This window comes from Cuculus canorus, chromosome 16, assembly GCF_017976375.1.
Source record: "Cuculus canorus isolate bCucCan1 chromosome 16, bCucCan1.pri, whole genome shotgun sequence".
NCBI lineage: Eukaryota > Metazoa > Chordata > Aves > Cuculiformes > Cuculidae > Cuculus > Cuculus canorus.
This window is the reverse complement of record NC_071416.1, coordinates 9,634,002-9,654,123: the sequence shown is the minus strand read 5'-3', so window position 1 is coordinate 9,654,123 and position 20,122 is coordinate 9,634,002. Positions and strand designations below refer to the sequence as shown.

General features: G+C 45.8%; 1 protein-coding gene across 5 annotated transcripts in view; it reads right to left on the bottom strand.

Moving 5' to 3' along the window:
* Window positions 1-9,125: 9,125 nt before the first annotated feature.
* The window catches only part of MYT1 (myelin transcription factor 1), a 69,578-nt gene continuing 58,581 nt past the window's right edge, over window positions 9,126-20,122 (bottom strand). For all 5 annotated transcript variants that reach the window (XM_054081581.1, XM_054081585.1, XM_054081583.1 and 2 more), the window contains 6 exons: window positions 19,895-19,978; window positions 15,417-15,638; window positions 14,754-14,845; window positions 13,722-13,825; window positions 13,460-13,603; window positions 9,126-11,988 (listed from right to left, as the gene is read on the bottom strand). In XM_054081581.1, coding sequence (XP_053937556.1) covers window positions 11,848-11,988; window positions 13,460-13,603; window positions 13,722-13,825; window positions 14,754-14,845; window positions 15,417-15,638; window positions 19,895-19,978 — 787 coding nt within the window. In that variant the 3' untranslated portion in view covers window positions 9,126-11,847. The remainder of the gene's footprint in view (window positions 11,989-13,459; window positions 13,604-13,721; window positions 13,826-14,753; window positions 14,846-15,416; window positions 15,639-19,894; window positions 19,979-20,122) is intronic.

The following is a 20,122-nucleotide window of genomic DNA, read 5'->3' as shown; positions in this document are numbered from 1 at the left end:
TTCCTCTCACCTCAGAATGAGAGAAATTATCCTCTGAAAGTATGTCTGCATCTGTAAGTAACCCACACAGCACTGGCTGAGCAATCTGTGTGACCACTGAGGCTGTGGATCAAATGAAGTTGTCTCAACAGGCCTTAGATCCATTGAATCATAGAATCGCTTGGTTGGAAAAGACCTTTGAGATCATCAAGTCAAACCATACCTGTCCACTATTAAACCATCCCTGAGCACCTCATCTACCCATCTTTTACATCCATCCAGGGATGGGGACACCACCACCTCCCTGGGCAGCCCCTTCCAGTGCCCAAGAACCCTTTTGGTGACCATGTATGGCTACAAAATGAGAAGGAATAACCAGATCTAGACAAGAGACTTCTTGATTTAAGTTGTCTGGAGATGAATTGTGAAAAAAAGCACTAGCTATGCAGACACAACAAGCCTGCAGTGGAAAAACATAAGAATTACCCTGGTTAATCAGACTCAAATAGGAGAAAGTGAATCAGCATCCGAATGTATTTATGCTTTAAGGTGATTATCTCAGCTCCCTTCATTAACATGATAACAGCAGACTCTGCAAACAGGAACGGGTAATACTGTAGATGTCTGCACTTTCATTTCGCAGCAGCCAGCTGCCTGGGAGAATGGGATTATTCGTGGGTAGTGAGCACTGAAACTCCTCCTTGCTGATTCAACCAAAACGGGATGAGGTGATTGCGCTCGCCTCGTCTTCTTTAATACAGAAAGCACTCAAGCGTAATGGCAACGCAGTGGAAATCTGCAAACGCAGAACAGACAAACTCCCTACATGTATGATTGCAGGGCTTCTGTTCTGCATCTGCTCCCTTTCCCGACAGAGCTTTGGTTTTTGAACAAAAATAGTTAAAATAAAAGCTGGGTAAAAATATTTCCCATTATTGCTGGAGCATCCATGCTGTAGGCAGAGAGCTTGCAGCAGCGGGGAGATCCACTGTGCCTCCCTGTAAACTTATTGAGGCAGAGAGGAAGATTCGGCAGTGACTGCTCCTACAGCAAGTTCCCAAGAAGACCAAAAAGAGCTTGAGGAGTGGTTTGGGGCTTCCAAAATACCCTGAGCCCTCCCAGGTGTATTCCTGATTCCTTCCAGCCTTTCACTACCAGGATCAGTGAGACTTGCAGCCCCTCAATTTCTAAGTTACAGGAATTAGCCAGGAGAAGCATGCAGGGAAGATACTTGCCCCCTGCAAGTCTCCACCTCACTGCCTGTACCCCAAACATGTCAGGGGCAGAGTCCTGAGGAGGGACAGAGCCCCGAGGAGGGACAAGCTGCGAGGAGATGGTCAAGGGACAGGTTATTTTCTGCGCCTCGTAACTCACACATGCCTCTGCAGTACATGGTGTGAATCAAGCACTAAAGAAGGAAATTTAATAGAAGATTCATGCCAAGCTTGTCCTGGGCAGGCATGCTTCCGCTGCTGCATGGGCTCACCCCCAGCTTCCCACTGGGACCTGCTGGTTCTGCTCCCTGGGACCTTTTCCCTACTGGCACCCATTAGTTCTGCTCCCCTGTGAGCTTTTTTCCCCACTGGCACTCATTGGTTCTGCTCCTCTGGGACCTTTTCCCCACTGGCACCCTCTGGATCTGCTCCTCTGGAAGATTTTCACCCTTTGAGTTCCTTGAAATATAGTTATTGCTCAGAACACCTCCACATGAGTGATAGCACCAGGCTTCAGCTCTGAAGGAAACCCAAAATTGTTTGATAATATTGCAAAAATACCCACATTTAAAAAAAAACAGAACGGTTAGGTATTTTATGATGCTACAGGTCTGCAATTGCTGATTCTTTGTGCTACTTCTTTCCCTGCTCTTTAAAACAGACCTTCTTCTCATCCTTACAGCTCACCTGGGGCTTTGTTATCCAGTTGTAGTCAGCGATAGTTGAGGAACTCCAGCATCTGCGTTGTCTGCAAATGCACGGGGGCAGCTCTGCCCTGCTTGAAGAGCTCCAGCAGCCTCCGAAAGTGGAAAACCAGAGCAGGATTGGGAAATAGGGCCTGCCGGCACTGGTTAAATCCCAGCGTTATTCTATTTCTCAGACATGTACCACAAGGTGTCTCCAGCAGCACAGACAACGCTGAGAGGTTTGGAGGCTGCACCTCAGCATCTCCAGGGCTGGGGCAGAGCAGGGATCCTCACAGGCAAAACTGCAACCCCTGTCCCACCCTCTGCAGCCCCCAGCTCCACAGACTTACCGGTAAGAATCAGGTCTCCACCCTTCATTAACTTAATTACTGAAAGCAAGCAATTTTCATGAGGGTGACCTGAAGCCAAGAATTTCTAGCTTTTCCTTGTTTCCTGGTGGTTTACCATTTCCTTCTTCCTTTTTAAAAAAACCTATTCATTTATAAACATTTTTAAAACAACGGTCAGCATGAATTAACTTCCCACATCCATCTTAGCAATGAGCGGTTAAAATAGGATGCTTTTACTCATTTGAAAGAGCAAAAAGTGCAAATGCATTTTAGCACCCACGTCGGGGCAGAGCTGTGTACCCAGGCAGCTTGACCGGCTGCCTTGCGATAGTCAGCTAGTTAAATTGACAGGGTAATTAGTGAGTGACAGGATAGCTCACATAAATTAAGAGCTGGAGGAGCATTAAATCATAAGGTTCTATATTTACTCTTTCCTTTTGATTTTGCAAAATCAGCTCTGTAGTGTTTTCAGGTCAGCTTGGCACCGTACCACTATCAAAAGCATATGATGTGTGTGTGTGTGTGTATATATATACATGTAAATACATGCAGATATATGCATTTACACTAGTGTTACTGTTAACACACTGACAGCGTATCACTTGAGATCCTCCTGCCCAAGTGTATAGATATGTGTGCGCGTCTCCTAGAGCCATCCTCGTGCCTCACTTCATCAAAAGGCTCTGTGAGTATTTGCTGAAGCAAGAGGAAGAACATAGGTCTTGATTTCCACTGTATTGCACTATGCATAACCACCGCCACTTGGAAAAAGGACTAAGAGAGACCTGGATTCATCTCACTTAACAGCGTCATCAAAGGAAGGCAGCCAGGAGAGCCAGGAAGGCAGTGGGAGAAAGCATCACCAGGGGTTCCTGCTGTTGGGGACACTCAGCAGCGGGGTGCTTCGTCTCTTCTTGGTAGTGCCAAAAGCACTGGTGAGTCCTGTTTAGCATCCTGGCTCTCTCCTATCTCGTTATGCCCCATCTGCCATGAATTAGGAGAGGGCTGCCAAATAAATATCTCCAAAATCAAGCTTTTCATATTTGTGGGGGAAGAAAATGATTCCTGGATCTTTCTAGTGATTCATGGATTAAATAAAATCAATGGATTTTATGGATTCATTAGTAATAAAAAGGCAACAAGACAGCAGCCACATCATACTTTCCTCCTCCTGCTTTGGCTCCGGTAGTCCTACATGTCCCACCTGCAGACTTGCCTGTTGGGCTGCACCAGCCACAACATTGGGCATCGTCTTAAAGACCATAGGGACTCGGCCATCCTGCTCAGCTGTCCTTTCCAAAATCTTCCTCCTCCAACAAGAACCAAACTTCTTCAGATTTCTGATGGAAATTTATTCCTGGCCAAGATGCATCTTATTTGATCTCCTACCCATGTTATCTCCCAACTTAAATCATTCCCTTTCCCCCCATCCTGAATGTATTTATGAAGAGTAATCATATCCCCTCTTAACCTTTGTTTTTCTAGGCTAAACAAGCCAAGCTCTTTTAATCCCCTCTCCTAAGATAGGTTCTCTGTTCTGCTAATCGCCCCGCCAGTCCTTCCCTACACCTGTTCAAGGATAAATCCATCTTTTCTTTTTCCAAAGAGAGGTCCCAGAACTACACACAATAACCCACACGAGGTCGTACAGATGCCGGTGCTGATATTTCTCTGTATCTACTGAGTAAATGGTTTGTTTCATGAGCCTTTTTTCACAGTAAATGGAAAATAGATACAAATCCATAAACCAAAAAGCTTAACTTGACCTTACTCAAGGTGATTGCTGTTTTACTTTGAAAAGCATTCTGCTCCTTTGCCTTTGTGGTCTTGGTTCTTAGCAGGCCTTAATCAGTGCTTTTCCATGTTTAATTTAACCTGGATGAGCATCAGGACCTTGTGTTAAAGGAGGCACTGAGAAAAGCCTTGTCTGTGTTTCATTCAGCCTTTGCTCTGGCAAAACTCTCTTTGAAATCACAGCTGAGGGTTTGAACCATGCAGCTGTGGAGTCAAACGATGAAAAGCATTTTGCATTCGTCTCTTCAAAATGATTTTCCAGTTTTACTTGGGGTTTAATTAAATTTCTGTGACCCAGGCAGGGAGTTCAGCCTTACTTGATTAATGCTCTTTTAGGTGGCTCTGATAAGAATTTAGCATCAACAATTGAGCTAACAAGCCCCAGTGAACAGTTTATAGCAGGAGACTAATTCTATTACCGCTCTGCAGTGTCAGGACTCCACTTTGAGCTCGCAGCCGAGAGAAGAGATGGAGAGAGAGGGAGAAAATGTAAAATCTGGCAACTAAATCACCAAGATTCAGCTTCTTTGTGGGTAGAACTCATCTGGAAACTATTTTAGCTGACAACATCAGAATTTCACCTGTTCTTCCTCCCTCCCAGCTGATGCTCTGCACTTTCTTGGCTCATTGTGATAACGGCTGGGAATAAGGAGTGGAACTGAATGGCAGCATTGATAAGAGAAATGAAAGGGTAATGCGATGACATGATACCGGGGTAGGGCCCCTGCAGTTAGCCCTGCCCGTGCTGGATGTGTACGGGAGTACAGGATGGTCAGGACAAAGACACTTGTGCTGACAGTGGCAAATTAGTCTGGTGTGAGGGAAAAATTGAGGTTGATGCTCTGCAGAAATGTTTCTGTTACTTTTTGGTGACAACAGAAATATTTTGCAGGTCTGCTGTGACTCGCGAGCATTTTCTGTCTCTCCCTCTCCTCCCTACCTTGCTTAAGTTAAAATCTAACTCTGTCTCTGTTAAAACCCAACCTAATGACATTAAGCCTTAGTGCAAAGTCTTAGTCAAGACATTGCAGTTGATCCACCTGTCCAGATCTTCTCATCTCCAACACCTGGAGGTGTTGGTTTGAGCTGCCAATGACCCTCTTGCAACCATCTCCTTTATGGGAGCCTGCAGAAGCCAGAACAGTATTTCAAGGATGTTGTTTTCTTTTCTTCCCTGAGCAGTCATCAAGGATAACTTTAGTCAACCAGGTCACATGGAAGTTACCTGTAAGCAAGGCTATGACTTGCTTTCTGGGTTGGTAACAGTATTACATTCACACCAATGGCACAACGTGAAAATCCATGTCCATCACTGCATGACTTATCATTCCTGCTTGTGTTATGGATAGCACAGATGCCTTTCTCTGTTGCTGGCTACTGTCTCTCCTTTCATCCTCTCTTACTTCCTCAAGGCATACGCTTAGAGCTCCACTCATTTCTGCTTTTCCTGGGATCGTTCCCAGTGGATCTGCACATCTCCAAGGCTTTGGAGGACCAGGGATGCCCATGGGCAAAGGGGCTTTTCCAAGGCTGGTGGCTGAGCAGGGAGTGTGGGCTCTGTAGGGCAGCTGCAGCTCCATTGGGACAGAGCTTTCCAGGAGCCACACAGCACCATTCAGTGCTTTTGGAGGTGTTTCTTCTCCCGTCCTCGAGAACAAGGACAAGTGCTAAATCCAACAAGTGCTGGAGCTGGTCCACTCGAAGGAGGCTGCACCCATGTATTCATCTGTGTCTCATGCTCACAGTGTTTACCTGGTTTTATTTTATTGATTTTACAAAGCAGGCTAAAGACTCAGTTAAATTCTGTAGGCAATTCGATTACCTCCACTGTCAGTGTGGTCCTCAGAGGGGATTAGCAGTGTTTCAGCCCCTCCTCAGCAGGAGCTGGCGGGAAGGCACATCACACACCACCTCCTGCTCAAACCCTACCCCCTGTGCACTTCTTTTGAATCAGGGCTCTTTGCTGTCCCTGGACAAAGCCGATGACACGATGTGGCAAGGGCGCATGGACACCCTTCCTCCCTCCATGACTTCTGCTGCAGCCTCTCTGTGAATCACAGTTGTTGCTCTTCAGGGGACAACAGCCATAAGCAGTACAAAGAGTACTGCTTAAGTAATGGATGCTCCCCAATATCAGATCACAGCAGGAACTGAACTAATACCCATGTTCCCTCTCCTGAAAACATGAAGACCTACTGAGAAATCACAGATGAGGGAGGCTCTGACTATGCTCCCAACCTCTCAGGACAAGAGGCAGCTGACGCATCGGTCCTTCAAGATGCTTGCCCTCGCAATGCTGCTGGGGCTGAGCTCTCCATGGGAGTCACGTCATGAGCAACCGGCAAGCGCCGACAAAGATCCCCTGGCCTTCATCCCTACAGCTGTTGAAAATGGTCCCATGCACAAAAGGCAGCGTCCTCATTAAATTTCGTGGAGGGTTGCCATGTGGCCAGCAGAAATTTTGTTTTGTCTTATTTTGAGAAGCGGCCCGGTAATATATTCACCACCTCCAAACGTAATGGGGTGACAGATGGGAGCTGGGCTCTGGCTTTCATGGGAAAGGCTCTTCTCAGCAGGGAAGCTATAAGTTTCCCACCTAATCTTCTGTAACCTTCAGACTGCTAACAACTGTAAGAAGCAAAGCAATGAGTAGTTATTAAATTAATGACTTCATCCCCAAGCCAGTAATAAATATTTTACAGTTTTATCTCTCCACTCTGTCGACTGCTCTAGACAGACTCAACTGTTTATTAATCTAGCTTCTGGATTTATGCTATTTAATTGCTCAGCATGGTTGGGCTGGATTATTACATTTTGAAGCCTGAGAAGGAGTCCTCTGGCAAATGGCAAAACTTGAGGAGATGATCCTTGATCTTGGACTTGATGAGCTTCAGGCCAAAACCAACTGCCCTGTGGTGCCAAGGCCAGGTTAGCCCCTGTTTGAGGCCAAACCCTTTGAGCATTGCCTCGTGATTGGTTTAAGTGGATGCTGGGACTTGCTGGAAGTAAGAAAAAGGCAAAGAGAAATTTTTGCACAGTAAGGGCATGCTGTGTGGCCATGATGCTGCAGGGTCCAACATCCTATCTTAGCTGGACCAGTCCTCCCAGTGTGGTCCAGCCCTTCATGCTTGTCCTCGAGCTCAGGCAGAGCATATGTCTTTGCTCTATCCCTTCATGGCTTGTGTTTCTTCCTGTCCTCACAGATAGTCGCTGACATTCAAACAAAAGAGCACTGCAGTTATATAAATGAAAGCAGGCTTTAATGGTTGTTATACTTCCTTGTTGACAGGGTCAAAACTGTCTTTAAATCTGATAGTACCATTTTTACAACAATTGGTGATTTATCCATCCCCCTGAAAGAAGAGGATGAAGGCATCTGGAATAACGAGAGCTATTTGTCTGAAGAATGCATCATCTGCATGCTTTCCTACAGCCTCAATCCCACGAGCTCTTCTCTACAAAGTGGAAGGTCGTTTCAGGATATATCTTCTCATAAAAGCGTAGGAGAAGTGAGTGTGCTAACAAGCGCGGGCCAGAGCCTTTAATCCAGCCAAACTCTGCTCAGTGCTGGTTGGGAGGGAAGCAGTTTCCAGCTGGGGCCTGCAGTTTCATGTCCAGCCCATCCGACTACTCCTCAGCCTCAGGATCATCTTCCTGCAGCCCACAGGGGGTGAATTTGATGCCAAACTCTGAAGAGCAAATTTGCCTTCTCTCCACAGTAACCTTTTGGAGAATGAGATAACCACCCACCTGTGTGTTTTTCAGAACATCTTGGTCATGGCAGCAGGTGAGATGGACCAAGCCTTGAGACTTCTCCCAGAGGAGTTTAGGGCGGGGGGAGCAAACATCACAAAAAATGCAGAAGGCCGGGAAAGAAACCCCTTTCTGTGCACACCTAAAAGCCATCGCTGGAGACCACAGTTCTCTGGGAGAGGCTGGTAAATGTTGACAAGTGGAAGGTACCATTTGAGCAGAAGAATGAGAGACGGGTTGTTGGCAGGCTTTAACAATTAACGGTGGCATCAGTGAGGCCAAATGATGCTTCTGTTGGCCAATGACTTATCAACATGTTCAGAAACAACCACAATCATCCCTTGCACCCATGCAGCAAAAATCCTGCTCTCCTCTGCCATTCAGCTCTCACCCTGCACGCGTTGAAGGAGCTTAAGAGCTCTCCTAAGCACACCTATAAACTGACAGTGTACCATCTTAAACCAATTCAATTCCCTTTCCTGTGATAAAGGACGCCAGTTCAGAGAAGATAACATCTCACAGTGATGGCTCCCAAAGCTGCAATTTAACACAAGTCTAACTGCTCCATTATGCAGCACAGCCAATTCGTTAAGAAAGGACAAGCGAGCGTGTCTATTAGCTCTATCATCATAATCAAATATTGGCACAAGGAACAGCTCGGTGATGCAAAGTCTAGCGAATCCCCCCATAAAACAATTATGTGCCCTTCAGAAAACCACCATGCCAGCCAGTTCAGGTGAACCATTGCACGAGTCTCCCTGGTTTTCTCTTTTTAAGATGTGCAGCCCTTTGCAGATGTCACAAAACCCCTTCAGCAATAAGCTGGGTCCAACAAAGCCAGCCATGGAAAACCACCAGCAAGAAGCCAGAGCACCTACTGCTGCCTCTCAGGAGGGACATCCACTCCACCATCCCTTCACTTACCTGGAGCCCTGTGTCCAGTTCTGGAGTCCTCAGCACAGGAGGGACATGGAGCTGTTGCAGCGAGTCCAGAGGAGGCCATGAAAATGATCTGAGGGCTGGAGCACCTCCTGTACGAGGCCAGGCTGAGAGAGTTGGGGTTGTTCAGCCTGGAGAAGGCTCTGGGGAGACCATAGAGCAGCTTCCAGTGCTGAAAGGGGCTGCAGGAAAGCTGGGGAGGGGCTCTTGCTCAGGGCGGGCATGGACAGGACGAGAGGAATGGGGAGATCCAGGTTTGGGGTGCACCCTCCATCCGCGTCTCCCAAGGGGTGACGGACCCTGCCCCTCCAAGCCATGGGGCACGAGCGGTGACAAAGCCATCGGGGACATCAGCAGCAGCTCGAAGAAAGACCATAGGAACTGAAGTCACAAACAGAACTGGGTTTTATTACGAAAGAAACCCTGCCAGTACATAAGGAAGTTCTGTCTGCAAAGTACATTTCCTGAGGAAAGTAGATCACAGTATTCATTTTCACAGAATAACAGGTAGCCCGCTATAACTTTCAATGTGACTCTTTATTATTTAAATATTAACAGTATTCCTTCACATAAACAAGTACTCAGTCATCACATAACTGACACACAAACGACAAAATAAATATACAACAAGAGCACAGTTCGTTTGTTTTTTTTTTCCCGACTTAAATATTAAATAAATAATAAATACAGAATTTTCATTTCCTGTTCTCAGTGCCTGAAATAAGAGGAATGAAAAAGAACACAACTGAAAGAGTCTCTCTTTCCCCTTGGTGCCCCTGCCTGCCCCACCCCCCTTTCCCGCCCGCAAAAAAACAAACCAAAAAATTATCAAAAATGCTTCAGTTTATAAAATATCTTTAAAAAAATTCCCATCGTTAAAAGAATAAATAACAAAATATATAAAAAATAACTTGGTTGCATCAAAATTACGAGGAGGAGTTGTAGATAGGGTTTTTTTCTTCTTTTTTTTTCTCTTTTTTTTGGAATATCATATTTTATGGTCAAAAGTTTAACTTTTTTGCTTTTTTTTTGCTTCTTTTATCTCCTTTTCTATGGTGCGGTGTCCAGTTGAAAATAAGTATAAAATTAATAAATAAAAAAGTTAAATAAATAGCAAAAAGTTAACATAAAGGTGTTGTAAATATAAATTACATACATCTTGCCAAAATTAAATAATTTACAGGATAATTAAACTAACTACTTTTTTTTTTCCCTCTCTTTCTTCCAGGAAGTGCAATTTCTCTACTTTTAAATACTAACTGAATTGCAGTCACAATCAATTTGGACTCTATTTACACGTTGAGAACATTGTGTTTTTAACACCTCAAATTATTATTATTTTTCCCTTTCTTTTGTATATTTTTTTGCACTTGGAATGGGTTCTAAAATAAGTGAACTCATGGAGGCTGATCCTGCAAACACTTAAGGACGTGAGCAAACCCGCCCGCGCCAGCTGCCCTACTGGGATCTATAGGGAAGCAACACAAGCCAAGTGGCTCATGGGCTTCAAAGCCGGATCCTGTGGCCACTGGAATCACTGGGAAGCTTTCTAGTGAGTTCTCCAGATCATGGATTAAGCCCTAAATATCTGCAGGATTGGGCTTGAATCAATACCAGAGTCTTGCCTTTAATATGGGTCAGCAAAATCCTCCCCAGCTCTGCCCACTCCGTCTCCAGGAGGGATGCAGGATGCACCCCACACTGGGACTCCTCAGGGCTGGGCAGTGGTTGTCGCCCTCTGCTTCCAAAGCGTTTGCAGCAGGGGGACAGCGAGCTCCGGATGACGGAAGAGCAAATCTGGGGCGACAGCCGGCTCCAGGCGCTGTGGAGCGGGTGCTGGCGAGCAGTGTCGCAAAGACATTCATAGAATTGTTCTTTAAGTGCACAATGGGCTGTGTGTATTGAGCTGCTTACTAAATGCTTCTTTGGAAGAATACTCAATACCTGAATACTCTTAATTTTTTTCTTTTATTGGTTTGTTTGGTTTTTTGCTTTTTTTTTTTTTGTTTTTTCAGAATGGTGCTTGTACTGCGATTTTACACAGAACAACCAACCAAGCCAAAAAAATACCCATTGCCCTGTGGATAGCTGTAAGAAATCAACTACTCATTCACGGTAGGTAAGCACTTTGCTGGCCATCAATTTACACCTTGCTTTTTGTTGTTGGATTTTTTTTTGTTTCTTATTATTTGTGTGCATCGCAATCTTGAACATTCTCTGGCATTGATGTATGATCTCTGGACTGGCAGGACTGCGCCACTGTAAGGATGATCACAATAATGAAAAGAACCAGAACTGTCATCAAACAGACTTCCAAAAAATCATATACACCGGACCATGACACATGAAAGACTTCTTCTGTATGAAATATCTGGTATTGGCCTATTCATAATAGCTATTCTCATCTTTAAGACAGACAAAGGAATACTGTAGTTGCAAACTCCAAAAGCTTCCCTGAGAACCTTTTTTCCATTGCGCTTTCCACTGGAGATCCAGAACTGCTCTTCGGATTTCTTTCAGAAAATAAAAATAAGCTACTTTATAATACTTCAGAGTTCCCATGCCCAGTGGATATCTGAACACCTCGGGGTTGGGAGGCCCAGCACAGGTTCAGATTTACAGGTAGCTTGCAGCTCCAGCACTTGTAGCAACACAGAACATAATTCATGTGTGAGTAGGTGATCTGGACATACGACCATAGACAACATGAGGGTTTAAGCCAGTCATACGCTAGTCTTGGATCAGACAAGACCCTGTTCTTATAAAGTTTTAACCCTTGGATCAATTCTGCAAGAGCACAGCAACTCAGGACAGATGCCTGCTCTTCACCAGCTACCAAGCCCCACAGCCTACTGGAGAATTTAACCTTCCATCCTCATCTACCTCGTGGTCCAGGTAGAAAAATCCCACTTTCCTCAAGAAGGTCCAAAGTTAAGTAAACGAGAACATTGAGTTCAATCGGTTCCACGTCTCAGAAATGGCCTCTTGGTTACATTTTGGTCCTTTTTTTTTCTGTTTGTTTTTTTTTTTTTTTTAATTAATTACACAAGTTTTCTAACTTGTAAACCTGAATACTTGGAGGGAAAGGTCCATCTTACAGTCTGTTTGCTTGCTCGTCTCCATCCCACGGCACTAAACCTGGATGCCCTTGACAGCTTGCTTGATGCTCTCCAGCAGGTCCTTGTTCTCCGGGTTCTGGTAGCACTCCTGGTTGGTGTACATATCGGTCAGCGTGTTCACATATGCGTCGAAGTTCTGCTCACTGATTGGCTCCTGCAGCCAAAGAAAGCCAAATAAAAATGTTAGCAATAAAGCAGGAAGAGCCTGAGATGTTTATTTTCAGGTAATCATTTGTATGTACCAACAGGCAAAGGTCTCCACGTCGGAGCCTGTTTGTGTGCTGTGCCATAGGTACAAGAATCTCATCGTGCAAGCCCTGATGTGGCCAGATGTTAATTGGGTCCTTAATTTTATGCATTGGCCTCACGAAACTATTAACAGCATCATGTTAAGCACGCGCAGGCAGTTTAACAGGCTTGAGGTTCAATCAAGCCATGGAAATGAAAGGCTAGAGGACGAGAGGAGGCAGAAACCGCTGAAGCATCACGGAGGAATCAAAGGCAGAGTTAGGACAGGAGCCTGGTCACCTTGGGCTCACATCTGACCACACCCGCCCACCACTGCGGTAGAGCTTTTGCTTTTGAGGAACATTGTGGGAACCTTGCAAATATCTAACTTTGAGTCAATGGGGGAAAAAGAAAGGAAAAAGGAAGAAAAAGAACAGGGATAAAATGAGCATACAAGTCTCGTGGGCATTATTTAATTGGAGTTGCCGGAAACCTTGAAAAAATATTTGCTGAACAGTTTATTTGACCTTTCTGTGTCAAATACCTTACAGAAAAGCACTCAGCGAGCGGTTTTCTGCCAGTTAGGCAGCTGGGTGAATACTATCCAAAACTGCTCTGCTGGAGGATGGCTTCACTCCAACCAGCCTCAATTTAAATACAAACCACAATGAAAAGGATTCCCCCCCTCCTAAAAAGAAATGATGGCAGAAAAAAACATATCAAAAGCTCATTCCTCTGATCGTTGTGATGGTCTGTATGAGTTGTAAGAGGACAGTTTCCCCAACAACACAAGCCCCCCCTCCTCCCCACACCTGGTTTTGACAACAGTAATTACATTCCTGGGAATAGAGAGAAGGTAATTAATAGCCTTTTGTGCTTTTACTATTTTAATGCAGTCTTTTCATTTTGCAGTAACTCTATGGTAACACGCTGTGGGCTGTTAGACCTTGTTAAATTAAACAAAACACACTCTCTTTAAGAATGCTATTCTTTGGCTGCCAGCTATTCAAAACTGAATTGAAACTACCTGCATTATAATGGGAGCTGTAAGATCTTTCTGACGTTGAAATCCAATCCCTCCTGATCTCGGCTTGTGCTGTCTTAGCCTAAAAGGCGCTGGGTGCCCTTGATAAAGTTTCCTATTTTGTGATAATGCTCCCAGATATAATGAGACAGAACAATAGATACAAAGGGAGATCAGCAGAAAACGACAACAAAAGGGAGATACAATGCAAGCTGCAGAGATAAGGCAAAAGTACTGATCTTGTAAAGGACACACAGGTGTATGTAGAGAAATTCTCCCACTCTCTAATTGTACATAAGCCTTATCATGAATTGGGTTTGGTGCGGCTCCCTCGATCATACTGGCGGGGGTGAGCGCTGTTGAAGTTTCTTACCATGTGCGGAAGGCGGATATTGGCAAGACTTTGGATTAGAGCCTGGCTCAACCCTGAGAGCTCCAGGAACAGGGCTTCGTTTTGCTCCTCTATGATTTTATTTTCCTCCTCAATGTTCTTCAGGTTCTTCTCCATGGTGGAGATCTGCAAAGCAAGGAGGATGGCAGGGTTACCAGCCCTCTGACAACAGCATCCACCACCACCCGTGCAAGGGGCTTGGCCATACATCCCCGGTCTTGGGCACATGTCTGAGGACACAAACCTGCGACTGCAGTTTCACCATGGCTGCTTCCATCTCCGAGTTGGATTCGTTCAGGTCACTGATCTCCTTGTTCAGCTGTTTGATCTCTTCATCATTCTCCAGAACTGCAGGAAAGGTCATAGGCAGTCAGCAAATGCTCATGGGAAAAGCAAAAACATTGGGCTTTCTGCTGAACCCGTCCTGTTGCATAGACATCACCACTCACAAAGTCCTCACCTGTGCTTTTATGTCCTCTAAATGAGACGCACGTCTCACCTGTCTATTTATTTATTTATTTAGTAATGTTTTTAGCATCATTGTTCAATGATAAATTTATAGGTCAATATGTAAATGCAAAAGCCAATGGCAACATAGTGGTTGGAGTCCAGCACCTCCACACACTCTACAAGGTTGATTGCCCTGAAAACTCAAGTCATTCTGTCCAGTCCTGAGACTGGGAAGATGCCATTTAAAAAAATGATGCATTTCTTGATTAGAAATTACAAGGTTCATAAAGTGAAGAAATATTTCTAGCAGAGTGCAGGTATTTATAGGTTCCAGACTATATAAGGATACCAATAAAATGCCTGAACCTCATCAAATGCCACAGAAACCTCAGTAATAGCACTGGAAATGTAAAGTGCCATCGCTAACAAAATTCCATATCCAGAAATATCTGCAGGATTAAAAGCCCTGAATAAGTGAAAATCACTGAATGGCTGAGAGGGATTTGTAAAAATGTCAGTGACTATTTAAAAAAAAAAAAAATCTCAATTTCAGCATTAATTCTTTTTGCCTGGAATTTCACTATGGAGACTCCTGTATCGTTTCACCTGCTCCCATATCCCACTGTGTCACTTGGGGAGCGGGGCTGGTACCACACCACCCTCAATATCCAAACAACCTAAGAAATGGGTGCTCATAGACCATGATAAGCTTGAAAATCTGAAACCACATTTCAGTTGTTGAAACCTCTCCAGTCTGCAAAGACAAAAGTCATATGGGCTCAATACCCTGACACACCTGCAAGGCAAAAGGAGGGAAAATCCTTACCATCGCTGGTCTTGAACTTTGTGTTGAGAATTTCATCCCCTGAGAGTTTTCCTTTCTTCCCCGCAAAAGGAGCTCTTGGACACCCTGACAAACTGAAAAGCAAGTAAAAATGGGTTTCATAAAGTCTGGGTATTTATAGGTGCTTATGTTCCCAACAAGAGCATGTACCATTTGGTAGAGTTCATGCTGCGAGACAGTTCTTCTAAAAGCTTTTTATGGTACAGAGGAAATTGCTTTATGAATAATGCCACAGAACTCCCCATTTATAAAGCAAGAGCAATTTTCTCTGAACAAAGATTAAATAAACACATTGTTTCCTGAAAAAGAGGGCATGACAGCTGAGGAAGGTGAGACATGTCTGGCTGATTTGGTCATCAAACCCCTGTTTTGGGTGCCAAGGTCCTGTTCTTGTTTGCTCATGGAAGGACTTTTCAGAATGTTGCCCAATCTACATCTCATCTTTGCAATATTAAAACAACTACACGTTTTCTTCAGTGCAGAAAACTCCAGCCTTGGAGCAACCTGAATGAAGTCAGCATCAAGAGCAACAGCTATTGGGCCTTTCATGAAAAGCCAAATGATGCTCAAGCAGCTTCTACAGGAAAGTAGGTTATCCCACGGCAATGTTGTCACACTCCCGGTGATTTCAACCCCATGATTTACCTTCTGTGAGTGAGGAAGCTCCCATTGGCGTGGCCAGAGCCATCACAGCCTGGGGTAGGGCAGGTTGGTCCTTCATTCTTTAACGACTTCCAGGAAAATGAGGAGCCGTTGAGCGATCCTTCCTTCTGCCTGCGGGCTGCAAGAGGGCACCCTGATGCGCTCCGGTGAGAAGCGTATTTGCCACTGATGTGTCCAAGCCCAACGCAGCCAGGAACTGGACACCTGGACACAGGGAATTACCAAGAATTACAGCATGGGAATGGAGAGACATAAGGAAATTAGGGAACAACGGGAATGAGGAAGCCTGAGAAGTGAGCTGTCACATTTGGGGATCTTATCTGGACCTTACGTGGTAGATGCTTTCTTGATGGAAATGGCAGATATGAAATTAAAAGCTATGACTGCCCCTTCAAAAAAGCCAAAGAGAACCAAGGTAAATCTACAAGAGGAAAAGGTGTGGAGGTCACATCACACTCACACTTGCAGCAAAAGCAGGTCCCAGTGGTGTCCCAAAATGTGCGTTTGGTGCCTCATTGAAGGCAAAGGTGGCGCTGCCTGGTATGGGATCACGATGTTACCCAAGGCTGACGTGCTCGTACCAAACCACCACACATTTACAGGCAGCTCTGCCCACTGGTACTGTCAAGGAACCCAGGTCGTGAACTTTATCAACCTAAACCAGCACAGTTAATGTGGTGCGGGAGCTCTGCCTGTCCCCAAAACCCTTCCCTGTGAACTAGTCCCTGACCCAGGAGCTGGTTAGGCTGCAACCTGGACTCCAGGAAGCTGCAAACCTGTTAATGCAAAGGGAGCATCCGAGGTGGTTTTGAGCCCATACCCCATCAGATGGGCAAATAAACCCCAGGGCACCGCTCAGCTTACATCCACAGCATGGCCTCGCCTGCCTCCTTCTCCTCCTGGTTCACATCTCACGGCTACAGGGACCAACCTGAGCTCACAAGGGCATAAAAGTGGAAATTACCATCAAGGAGGTGCATGAGCCCTCCTGCCCCTGTGCTTTTGCTACTATTTATGGCCAGTTAAAGCACACAGGACCTGCAAGGGGCCTCATGGAAGCGCTGACACAACTTCTGCTAATTGCCAAGAGGATGAGTGCCTCTCTAAAAGCACCTCTTCCCTCCCTGCTCACAAGCTCCCCACCTAATGGCACACTCACTAAATTCAGCCGTTCGACAACACCCGGTATATCTATTAAGGTTTTTTGCTGTGGTTTGCAGTTGTTTAAAGACGTTAGTCAATTATAAATACAGTTAAAAGTTTATTACTCAAGGGAGGTTACTCTAAAGGAGAGGTGGGAGGAAAAGTAGGTAAGAAATGGCAGAAAGAACCCCGTGTCCTCGGCTTGAAAGCAATTAGGGACTTAAGTTTCACCAGAAAAATATCCATGGAGCTGCTCCTGAAAAATCGCAAGCTGCATTTCACCGCAGAAATGATTACCCTGATTGTTTATATTTCGTACAAAGGGGAGATGACAGCAGGAGGGGGGAGCCGCACACCCAGCCTTTCCCCAAGATAATTTGAGAAATGCTGATCTCGATTTTAATCAGCTGCAAATGCAGCACAATTCACTTATAATATCCCTGCCAGCAGGATCCTCAGTAAATTCATAACATCATTGCTTTTATATGATCACGAGCAAATTACTGAATCCTCAGGAGGAAAAGGAGAAGGGGGGGGAGAAGAGCAAGAGAGAAAAGAGACAACCCCCAGCATTTAGTATGCAGCCGTTATGGTCCAACCGCTACGTACTTTACACTGTTAATTTAACTTTCATTACACTTTCATTGTTAAAAAAAATAAACCGGAGCCTTATTGTGCAAAACAGCTGGCTCGGACTTCTTTTGAATTTATGTTTTTTTAATTATTATTATTTAACAGAAGCACCGTTAGCATTTGATCAATTAGGGAGCCGCGCATGCTTCTGTTTCATGCCAGGGCTGAGCTGAAGGTTGAGGTGATCTGTTCAATCATGCCTGTAGCAAAATACATGAAAGATGAACAGCAAAAACAACAGAGACTCAATGATTTTCTCTTTAGTGGCGATGTGCAAAACTCGGCCGGGTTCCAAGCGGCGCTCGGTGCAGACGGAAGATGGATTAAGAGCCAAAGCTCCTTAACGCAAACCTGTGCCCAGGGCACCTTGCTGGGGGAGGCAGAACACGAGTTTTCCAAGGGCTGGGGGGAGGCGGCAGCGGAGGGACCCTTGCACCGTGTTGGTTTGCACATCTCAGAGGAGCTTCTGCTCTTCCCGGGAGTACTGGAGGAGAGGGAGTTGCTGCTCATGCCATGGGATGCTGAGGATTACCTTCACATCCTCGTGCCACAGACACGCTGGGAGCCCCCCCCAGTGCTGCCTGCACCCGTGCCCAAGGTCTCACTGCAGACAGAGCAGCAGAGCCACAATGAGCCTCCAAGGCCAGTCCTGGTGGATAGAATCGGCTTTCAAAGATTCAGAAAATCCCAGCTCTAGTGATGCTCCAACCTCATTTCTTGCCACTTTAACCTCCCAGCATCTGCAACTTAAGGGTGGACTAGGAGAGACCCAACCCTTGGTGGGAATGTTGTGGGAGACCATTGGTTCTGCTGGGGATGCCCTAACAGCCCATCCTGCATTCCTGGATGAGCACCACCTGCACCAGAGCAAAACAGCCACATAGAAGCCTCTTTCTCCTTGCACTGGGAAGCAACATCTTTGCAGAGAGAATACACTGGGAGAGCTGCTTGGCATGGCAGCTGATCCCAGCCCCGAATGAGGCAGGCAAAGACGAGCAAAGCCAGGGCTTCTCCTGCCCCGCAGGGCGTGTGTGCCTGGGGAAAATGTAGAGAGGAGCATTACAAGGCCACCAGCAATTTTATAGAATCATAGAATGGTTTGGGTTGGAAGGGACCTTGAAGCCCATCCAGTTCCACCCCCTGCCATGGGCAGGGACACCTCCCACCGGATCAAGTTTTTCCAAGCCCCATCCAACCTGGCCTTGAACACCTCCAGGGATGGGGCAGCCACCACTGCTCTGGGCAACCTGGGCCAGGGCCTCCCCACCCTCACAGGAAAACATCTCTTCTCATCTCAATCTCATCTCTGATATTTAAGGTATTTAAGCCAAAAAAAAGGTTTTTTTCCCCACAGATTTTCGAGTAGGTTGCTTAATTTTTAATAAACTCCACTAACTCCTGCTAATTATCACACAGCTCATTTAACTGGGAGGCTTTCCTTCCTGTAGACTGAGGAGTAAGAACAGAGCAGATGGCTCAAATATCATCTCTTTCTTAAAGGTCCTTCCCCCGGCTGCTGCATCCCAGTTTCCCGCAGCCCCCATGGGGCTCTTCCACATCCGTCAGTTCCTGCTCCCCCTCAGCTTCTGCTCCAGGGCGAGATATTCAGGGCACAGGAATGTATTCACCTCTGCTCTTCTGCAAGGGCAAGACCTGACCTAGGGCTAAAATAGAGGAGAAAAGATGCATTTGGGGACAGCCTGCTGAGCCAAAGGGGTTTGGCCAGAAATTCCAGAGCTCACCGGCATCCAGAAATTCTTATAGGGGCTTGAAAAGCTGTTTCTCTTTGCCCCCTCCACCTGCACATGCTATGTGTAGACTCCAGAAAGGCTAGGGATGCTCCGAGTTAACAAAAAATAGGATCCTGGGGTCAATGCTTGGCCCCAGCCCTGCTGTAAAGGCTCAGACGTCCTGCAGCGGCATGAGGGGGTCGAGGCACAAACCCCAAACGCCACATCAGGCCCTGGACACTGAGCTCGTGATGGCTCAGTGAAGGCTTGTAGAAGTCAGGACAAATGGATTTTACAGCAAATGAAAGCTCCTGAGGCGGACCAGGGGATTTAAAATATCTGTTCCCAGTAGGAACAAACCCCCTGGGATGTTTTGAAATCTTCAGCCCCAGGCAGCAAAGAAAGGCTTTTTCTGTTCGCTTTGAATATTCAGCTGTGGCAAAGACTTTACAAAATATGCCTTGTTCAGGGTTATCAGATCCTGACCCAACTCAGTGCTGGATAGTTTCTACATCTACCGCGTTCCCAGGAGTTAAGCGAGCCTGCCAGCACCCCTCGCCTGTCTGTTACTGCCCAAAAACCTGCACTGTTTTACCTGATGCTGAGTTTTTACCCTGTTAATACACTGGGTTTTTTTCCAGGCGTTCTATAAAAGCATAGACAGGAGAGGATCTGTTTGTGCCCTACCAGCCTCCGCCTTTCACATCCACAAAAATCAACAAGAAAAACCACACTGTTAGCTCCCCCACTACTCAATTTTCCAATCTAATTTCAATATCATTTGGGGCATTAGGGAAGAATTCCCCCAAAAGCAGTGGAAGAGCTTTGGCAGCACCTGCTCCGGTGTAAGCTCTGAGCAGCACGAGCAAGGGAGGATGCGGGATGGATGCTGCTCCCCTGCGTAAAGTGGGGATTGAGTGAAAGCTTCCACTCATGAGTTTCATCCAGACTTACTTCATCAGCTCTGGGTCTTCTTTATCATCCTTTGTCGGGGTGATCTTGATCCCACTTTTCTTGGCACGAGGGCAGCCTGACAAGCTGTGGTTGAAAAGAGAAGAAAGGCCTGTCTCACTAGCAGAATCACTGCATTTGCTATTCCCCCGCTTCAGTCAGCTTTCCCTTCAATTTTGCACAGTGTTTTTTGATCTCTCTCCTTTTGCAGCTTCCCATCACGAGGAGAAG